We start from the raw sequence: 10,000 nt of genomic DNA, 5'->3' as shown, positions 1-10,000 counted from the left end.
GTAGGTTTAACTTGACATGTTTAAATCCGGGGTCGGTGTTAGAGGACGCCGTTCTAATCGACTGCCGACTCTCACAGTGCTGACCATGATCGGCGTTTTCCTTTAAGAGCGTCGCGCTCGCTGCCTGGAATACACGTCATCTGGCCGCTGAGCGTCAGGATCAATGAGGTTCCGCTCTGCGCGGTGCGTTGCGCTCCTGTGAGCGACGCTTCCAGGAAGGTGTTAACCATCGCGCTGCCGCAATGTAGCGCCTGCCCCGTTTGCGCTTTTACGAATAACAAAACAAAGAAGTTGAAGAATTCATCGCGGGGCGACGCCAATGGACGTGCGAGCGAATTAACATCGCCTGCGCGTGCGAGCGGAACATTTATCCGGGTGGATGCGGACAGTTTTGCGGCTTTATATCACGGAAAAACAAGGAAGAGGAAAGTGGAAACACAAGAACTTCCTGAATTTCAACGAGACATGTCCGATTCCCCCTCGCCGCTCATTATCAAGGTAAATTTTCTTTCTGAAATCTACTGTGAGTGAGTATAAATGTGGTCACGGAAGGTTATTCGTGGGATGCAGGTCACTGTCACGCTGTTTGGATGATCATCTGTTGCTCTGATCACTAATCGAGTTGATCAGTTATTATTACTAAAGACTGTGCATTGGGGTCTCGAAGATAAAAGTTGTGTAAATGCTTTGAAAACAGATTCAAATGGGTTTAACTGTGGTTTATAACACTTTTGTGAGAGAATAGCTCTGGTACTTTGACCTGGGGTAAAATCACCCATCAGGGGCATTATCCAACATTGAGCACGTTTGACAGTAGTTTGCATTGGTTATTTAGTAACAGAGTCACTGAAACAAAAACAGCCCATTATAAACGAGCAGAACACGAGACTTTGTGCCTTCAAACATTCTGCTGTTATCTGTGCTGGTCTTTGACCAAAGTCAGGTCTGGAATTGGAGATATCTATCTATCTATCTATCTATCTATCTATCTATATATATATATATATATATATATATATATATATATATATATATATATATATATATATATATATATTTCCATATAGAACTGTAAGTTCCTGCAGCTCAACTGGTAGATCATGGCACTAGCAACGCCAAGATCATGGGTTCGATTTCCAGGATACACACAAACTGATACAATGTATACCTTGAATGCACTTTAAGTCGTTTGTCTGCCAAATTTGGCATCTTTATAGTCCTTAATAGTGACTGCTATTCCATCACTCAAATCCCTCAATGAAACACAACAGGATTCTCAATGGAATCGAGTAAACTGATAAAACCGTTGTGGTAGAGGCATATCAACTGCGGCTGTGATTGAGTTTATAATATATAGTTGTGTGAGATACAGCCTTAAACGTGATAACACGAAGATGCCATTGATTAGACTTATGCAACCTTAAACCTCATGACATGACATTATGACCCTGTTTCCACCTCGTATTAAGATATTAAGATGGGTTCCTGAAGCTCAACTGGTAGAGCATGGCGCTAGCAACACCAATGGGTTCAATTACCAGGGAACACACAAACAGGTAAAATGTATAGAATGAATGCACTGTAAGTCGCTTTGGATAAAAGCTTCTACCAAATGTGTAAATGTAAACGTTATTTAGATGCATTTTCGTGGGTGCCTGGGTAGCTCAGCGAGTATAATCATAATTGCTTACCCTGTAGAGCTCTCATATCTCCAAAATCACACATTCTATAGAACCCTCATATCCTTCATAATTGCATACCCTATAGATCTCTCATATCCTCCATCATCATAAATCCTATAGATCCCTGATATCCTCTATAATCATGTACTCTATAGAATACTAATATCCTCCATATCCTCTCATATCCTCCATTTATTTATATATATATATACATACTTCTCTGTACTTTCTTCTGCGCTAGCACCTATACTACTCCAGCCACCTTGAGAGCTTGGCAGTACAATACTGTAGATGTTGTTGAGCTTTGTATGACAAATTGCTTGCTATGTTCCTCATTTTGAAGTCTCTTTGGATGAAAGCGTCTGCTAAATGACTAAATGTAAATGTAATGCATACCCTATAGATCCCTCATATCCTCCATAATCACATATTCTATAGATCCCTCTTATCCTCCTTAAACATGTATTCTATAGAACCTTCATATCCTCCATAATCACATATTCTATAGATCCCTCATATCCTCCATAATCACAGATCCTATAGAATTCTCATATCCTCCATAATTGCAAATCCTATAGAATCCTTATATCCTCCATAGTTGCATACCCTATAGATCCCTCATATCCTTTATAATAAAATACTTTATAGATCCCTCATCCTCCATAATCACAAATCCAATAGAATCCTTATATCCTCCATAGTTGCATACCCTATAGATCCCTCATATCCTTTATAATAAAATACTTTATAGATCCCTCATCCTCCATTATCACAAATCCAATAGAATCCTTATATCCTCCATACTCACATATCCTGTGCATCCCTCATCGTCCATAATCACAAATCCTATAGAATCCTTATATCCTCCATAATTGCATACCCTATAGATCCCTCATATCCTTTATAATAAAATACTTTATAGATCCCTCATCCTCCATAATCACAAATCCAATAGAATACTCATCCTCCATAATCACAAATCCTATAGAATCCTTATATCCTCCATAGTTGCATACCCTATAGATCCCTCATATCCTTTATAATAAAATACTTTATAGATCCCTCATCCTCCATTATCACAAATCCAATAGAATCCTTATATCCTCCATACTCACATATCCTGTGCATCCCTCATCGTCCATAATCACAAATCCTATAGAATCCTTATATCCTCCATAATTGCATACCCTATAGATCCCTCATATCCTTTATAATAAAATACTTTATAGATCCCTCATCCTCCATAATCACAAATCCAATAGAATACTCATCCTCCATAATCACAAATCCTATAGAATCCTTATATCCTCCATAGTTGCATACCCTATAGATCCCTCATATCCTTTATAATAAAATACTTTATAGATCCCTCATCCTCCATTATCACAAATCCAATAGAATCCTTATATCCTCCATACTCACATATCCTGTGCATCCCTCATCGTCCATAATCACAAATCCTATAGAATCCTTATATCCTCCATAATTGCATACCCTATAGATCCCTCATATCCTTTATAATAAAATACTTTATAGATCCCTCATCCTCCATAATCACAAATCCAATAGAATACTCATCCTCCATAATCACAAATCCTATAGAATCCTTATATCCTCCATAGTTGCATACCCTATAGATCCCTCATATCCTTTATAATAAAATACTTTATAGATCCCTCATCCTCCATTATCACAAATCCAATAGAATCCTTATATCCTCCATACTCACATATCCTGTGCATCCCTCATCGTCCATAATCACAAATCCTATAGAATCCTTATATCCTCCATAATTGCATACCCTATAGATCCCTCATATCCTCCATAATCACAGATCCTATAGAATTCTCATATCCTCCATAATTGCAAATCCTATAGAATCCTTATATCCTGCATAGTTGCATACCCTATAGATCCCTCATATCCTTTATAATAAAATACTTTATAGATCCCTCATCCTCCATAATCACAAATCCAATAGAATACTCATCCTCCATAATCACAAATCCTATGGAATCCTTATATCCTCCATAGTTGCATAACCTATAGATCCCTCATCCTCCATAATCACAAATCCTATGGAATCCTTATATCCTCCATAGTTGCACACCCTATAGATCCCTTATATCCTCCATATTCACAGATCCTATATAATTCTCATATCCTCCATAATTGCAAATCCTATAGTATCCTTATATACTCCATAGTTGCATACCCTATAGATCTCTTATATCCTCCATAATCACAAATCCTATAGAATTCTCATATCCTCCATAATCACAAATCCTATGGAATCCTTATATCCTCCATAATCACATACCCTATAGATTCCTCATCCTCCATAATCACAAATCCTATAGAATTCTCATATCCTCCATAAACACAAATCCTATGGAATCCTTATATCCTCCATAGTTGCACACCCTATAGATCCCTCATACCATCCATAATCAAATACTCTATAAATACTTCATCCTCCATAATCACAAATCCTATGGAATCCTTATATCCTCCATAGTTGCATACCCTATAGATTCCTCATCCTCCATAATCACAAATCCTATAGAACCCTAATACCCTCCATAATCACATATCCTGCGCATACCTCATACCCGCCGCAATCTTATACCCCTCTGATAAAAGATTTGGTCTCATGATCTGTTTAAATTCTCTGGGATGTGTTTTGGATTTGAATGATTTTCTTGGTTGGAGATTGTTGCTCTAAATATTCCACGTGCTCCGCAGGTGTTCTCATGACCTTGCTGCTAATGTTTGATTTCTTTGACAGTTGGAGAAATTTCCACGGTTGGGAAAACAAGCTCCGTTTCTCTTTGTTCCTTCAAGGAGTGAATTAAGCGTCATGCAAATGAACTTCATAGAGCAGTGGTTTTATCAGGGTTTATTGCATTCTTCCATTTGCACCAAACGTTAAGTGCCTTTTGAATTACACTACATTTGTATTTAGTGTGAATGTTGTGTCCTAAGAGCTAGCTAGAATTTGAGTCTGTTTCCAGAGAATCAACATCTCTTTCACAGCTCTCAATTTTACCCTGGAAACAAGCGAGTGAGTGACTAATAATTTCAGTTCTCGATATATTTGTTACCATCACCCTGTATGGACCTAAAACCTAATTTCCAACAGGAAATTGGACAGGAAATCACCAGTGATTGACAGAATTGAAATGACATCATCTAAACATTAAAAATTGATTTCCTTGTATAGCCCAACAATAACCAAAGAGGATTGTGCATTAAAAAGCGTATTACAGTCCAGTCAGCACATAGATGTTTCAACACGCATGTTTCTCTGTTTTTGACCTCATTGTGACCCCTTTACCTGTCTGCAGGGTTATCTGAGGTGCTGAGATGTAACTTAGATGTGATGTTTTATATGGACTGAGCTACTCTCTCTTCCCATGTTTAACGTGATACTGCAGGTTTGGCTCTGTGAGCTGATGAGTGTTCAATCAAACCTGTGTCTAATCACATACAAACACAGTGACGGATGATATTTCTATGGCTTTAAGTGGCTGTTTATGTGTCTGTAGTAACCGTGAGTGTGTTTTCAGCAGGAGAGGAGTGCTTTCAGCCCGTCCGCCAGTCCGTTGCCAAATTCCACTTCCTCTCCCGGTCATGCCTTGCCCCCTTCTGCAAATGCCAGAACTGAGGAGGAACAAATGGGACTGCCTGCACACCTGCGTGAGTGTCACACACACGCATTACACATGAACATACACGTTTCTTGTAGTATGATGCATTGTATCTTTTCAGGCGCTAGTTTAGTTTGACGTCATTGAATCTGAGACCACCTTGGGACAAACCTTATGTTACTGTATCAGAGAATGTGACTTGCGTTTGTGTGTGTGGTCATGTAGGTGTGTGTTCTGCGCTGACAGGTTTAAACCAGTCTCTCTCTAATACGGGTGGAGTTGGACAAATTCCAGTTTTCAGGATACTGAAACCGTACCAGGGTCTGTCCCAGCACATTTGATCAATATTTAACCATCTGTTTGACATAAGTGTCCTCTTTTAAAGGACAGAAATACATGTCTGGTTTACACAGTGGTTGTTGTATACTTTGGACTGGCTGTCAGATCTCAGGATTTGGGCCGGTACAGTCAGTGCAGCTTGATCGGGATGAAAAAGTTACTTTACCAGTTAATTATAAACCCTTCTTCTTGGTTAGATATCTACTTCCTGCATTCTGAATTCCAAAGATCCAGGAGGAAAGCATCAAGCTCCTATCTGATAGGCTGACTTGATTCCGTTTGTCGAGCGTTTTTAAAGGAAACGCCCCGGCGTTACATCTTTAATGCAGTTTTGTTGGAATTGAGTAGAAGGAAATTTCTGGCCATCCGATCTTTGATTTCATTGATACACTCTGTTTATTTGGAGACTTGTGAAATTTCTTTGGGTTTAGAAGAAATATAAAGTTGGGTATCGTCGGCATAACAGTGAAAACGAATTCCATGATTCCTGATAATATCTCCCAGGGGAAGCATATATAAGGAAAAAGCAGAGGCCCTAAAACTGATCCCTGTGGCACTCCATACTTAACTTTTGTTTGATTTTACAATTCCTCGTTTACACAGACAAATTGGTAGTGGTTGGATAAACAGGACCTAAACCATGCTAATGCAAGTCAACAAAAAAATCGAATCAGCATTTTTTTTAAATGTTTCACTGAGTTTGTTGCGGTTGTTTAGTTTGTGAAATGTGATGTGATGCTGACTTTGAATGTGGTCAAAAATATGTCTTACACACCTTATAGGAGAGTCTTATGCCACATCCACACTAAGACGTTTAAGTTTGAAAAGTTGAAGTATACAGTCATGGAAAGTCTCCTTTTGGGTGGAGGAAAACAGCATTCCGGTGTGGACGAGAGGCGTGAACGTAGCTAAATCAATGCGTTTTCAAACAATAAGTGATTTGTATGGACGTGTCCTTATAGTTCTATCCTGGCAGCAGCACACTTGGTTTTGGAACAGAACTCGTCTTCTGCTATTATGTCGTAAGATATACAGTGTCATTCTGAAATTCATGTAAATTTTTCCACTTAAATTATTACCCTGATAATTTGTCATTTAAACAGTTGCATTAAATAAGAAAAATGCTAAGTTGAAGCATTGGACTCCACTGTATAGGATATAATGCATGTTTATCTGGCAGTTTCAAAGAGATTTTTTTAATTCAAAGAGATCATGATTAGCACCTCCACAGGTGAATTGAGGATAACAGGTGGTACATATGTGACATAATCATAGATCTGGATCAGATCTATGCTGGAGAGAACATCACCTGCTTTAGCTTGAGAGAGAGAGAGAGAGAGAGAGAGAGAGAGAGAGAGAGAGAGAGAGAGAGAGAGAGAGAGAGAGAGAGAGAGAGAGAGAGAGAGAGAGGGGAGGGGGGAAGAAAAAAACTGCCATGAACTTCCGAGAAGCGATGTTGGCTGGAGGCCGGCTCTTGTTTTCCTGACACTGATCGAAACACTCATTTCCAGCAGAACTCGTGTGTGTGTGTGTGTGTGTGTGTGTGTGTGTGTGTGTGTGTGTGTGTGTTTCAGCTTAATCATTCACTCATACAGATAGATGTGTGTAATCATGTCCAGTTGTAAATGTGTTTTCCTGCTCTGTCTGTTTGTTTGTTTGTGTATGTACTTCGCAAAATCTAAGATACAGATAACTAAGGTGGTGGGAAAGGCAGATAACCGATTAATTGGCAGAGTTTTGTTTTTAATGATTTATAGAATGTAAAAAAAAAAACGTATTCTTTCTTTATTATGGCGGACAAAGATTCCAAAATGAATAAAATCCCAGATGCAGTTTTTTGTTCAACCAAAGTCCTAATAATAACTAGAAATAAATGAAGATTTGGTGCATAATGTTGGACTTGTAAGTATAAAAAAGCCTGAAACACACTAGGGAAACTTATTTTGAAATAACTAAATGATGAAAAAACTGTTGGCAACTATCCACAGATTTTTGCTGATAACGATAGTTCCAAAACACAACTATCGGCACCGATTAATTGGTAAAACCGATATATCTACCTCTACAACAAAAGAACCGAACGCAGGTTTCTGAAGGTGAGTTTATATAAATTTAAGTTCTTTTTTTTCAATTTGGAATGCCCAATTCCCAATGCGCTCTAAGTCCTCGTGGTGGCGTAGTGACTCGCCTCAATCCGGGTGGCGGAGAATGAATCTCAGTTGCCTCCGTGTCTGAGACCGTCAATCCGCGCATCTTATCACGTGGCTTGTTGAGCGCGTTACCACGGAGACATAGCGCGTGTGGAGGCTTCACGCTATTCTCCGCAGCATCCACGCACAACTCATCACACGCCCCACCGAGAGCGAGAACCACATTATAGCGACCACGAGGAGGTTACCCCATGTGACTCTACCCTCCCTAGCAACCGGGCCAATTTGGTTGCTTAGGAGACCTGGCTGGAGTCACTCAGCACACCCTGGATTCAAACTTGCGACTCCAGGTGTGATAGTCAGCGTCAATACTCACTGAGATACCCAAGCCCCTAATTTAAGTTCTTTTTAACAATATTAAAAAGCTGAGACACTGACATGGTGTGACAGTCAAAGACATCCATCCAGTGTGTGTTTACTACTGTAAAACAGCATAGACATGCACAAAAACACATTCAGTGTGAACAGCCCCAGCTTGTCTGTGAGTGAGAGTGTGTGCAAAACAAGTTAGGTTAAAAATAAAAAATAATATTGTATATTGAATAAAGGTAGCCTATATTATGTATGTGTAATATACACACACACACACACGCACACTACCGGTCAAAAGTTTTGAAACACTTACTCATTCTTTATTATTATTATTTTTCACATTTTAGAATAATAGTAAAGTCATCAGAACTATGGAATAACATAAATGGAATTATGGGAATTATGTTGTGACTAAACAAAATCCAAAATAAATCAAAACTGTGTTATATTTTAGCATCTTCAAAGTAGTCACTCTTTGTCTAGAATTTGCAGACATGTACTCTTGACATTTTCTCATCCAACTTCTTGAGGTATCACCCTGGGATGGCAGTGGTGGGCAGTGGTGGCTCAGCGGTTCAGGCTCTGGGTTGCTGATCAGAAGGTCAGGGGTTCAAGCCCCAGCACTGCCAAGATGCCACTGTTGGGCCCTTGAGCAAGGCCCTTGACCCTGTCCGCTCCAGGGGCGCCGTTTCATGGCTGACCCTGCACTCTGACACCAGCTTAGCTGGGATATGTGAAAAAAAGAATTTCACTGTATATGTGCAAAATGTATAATGTGTGATAAATAAATATAATTAATTAATTAATTAAGGATGCTTTTTAAACAGTATTGAAGGAGTTCCCATCTATGTTGGGCACTTATTGGCTGCTTTTCATTATTATTTGGTCCAAGTCATCCATTTCAAAAACTTTTTTTATTTTTATTTTTTTATTACATTTTAGTTTTATAATGAAATAAATTAATATGGTGGCACAATTATATTTTTGTCTACAAAACTAATTTCAAACATTTAAGCATACGCCTTCAGATCAAAAGATTTTTAAGATCATGAGAAACATTTCAGTCGTGTTTCAAAACTTTTGACCAGTAGTGTGTGTGTGTGTATATATATATATATATATGTATATACACGAAAGCTGATGTATGTAACTTTTTCTGTGTTAAAATAGTTTTTCTTATCCCATCTTAAAATGTAGAGAAAACTGCGAGTAAGCCATTTGTAGGTAAGTTTTTTCTAAAACTGTAAATTCTGTCTCTGTGGCGCTATAAAATTCCTCTGTTTGTTTTGAGTGACACATCTATACAAACACAGTAACATTGACTCAACCAATGGCGTGAATAGGGGGCGGGACTATCTCTTCATTTGACCAATGGCAGATAAGGGGTGTATTTAGAAAGCTGCTTTGAGAACTATGTTTATTTTTCCAATTCCGTTCGGTGGTGCTAGTGGCGCAGACATTACATACTACTCATATATAATCAGTAGGGATGGGACGATATGGATATCTCACGATTCGGTTCGATATATGATATGAGGTTCACGATTCAATATAATCCAGTGGCGATTTTAGGGGGTGGCCTGAAATCTCATTGGCCACCCTGTGGCCACCCCAGAACTGATTGGTAGTTCATCATGTTCATCAACACAAGAACGAAGAACCAATAGAAACACCTGTCAATCAAAGATGACATCTCAGGTCATTTGTTGATTTAGAGCCACACTGACCCAGGGTCAGTTTTATATTTCTGACCATTATAGTAGTGGTGGGACTGAAGCTGTGTGAGCTGATCTTTGATCAGTGGGGG

At 38.8% G+C, this 10,000-nt stretch overlaps 1 protein-coding gene across 3 annotated transcripts in view; it reads left to right on the top strand.

The window, feature by feature from the left end:
* The first annotated feature begins 25 nt into the window (after nt 1–25).
* The window catches only part of LOC127435202 (transcription factor ETV6-like), a 29,869-nt gene continuing 19,894 nt past the window's right edge, over nt 26–10,000 (top strand). Inside the window, exons 1-2 of one of the 3 annotated variants that reach the window (XM_051688476.1) lie at nt 26–498; nt 5,255–5,381. In XM_051688476.1, the coding sequence (XP_051544436.1) occupies nt 466–498; nt 5,255–5,381 (160 nt within the window). In that variant the 5' untranslated portion in view covers nt 26–465. Of the gene's footprint in view, nt 499–5,251; nt 5,382–10,000 lie in introns of all 3 variants that reach the window. The other 2 variants (XM_051688475.1, XM_051688477.1) reach the window with 2 other exon arrangements.

Source organism: Myxocyprinus asiaticus, chromosome 45 (assembly GCF_019703515.2).
Source record: "Myxocyprinus asiaticus isolate MX2 ecotype Aquarium Trade chromosome 45, UBuf_Myxa_2, whole genome shotgun sequence".
Lineage (NCBI taxonomy): Eukaryota > Metazoa > Chordata > Actinopteri > Cypriniformes > Catostomidae > Myxocyprinus > Myxocyprinus asiaticus.
Note: the sequence above shows the minus strand (reverse complement) of the source record. Positions and strands in the feature narration are given on the sequence as shown.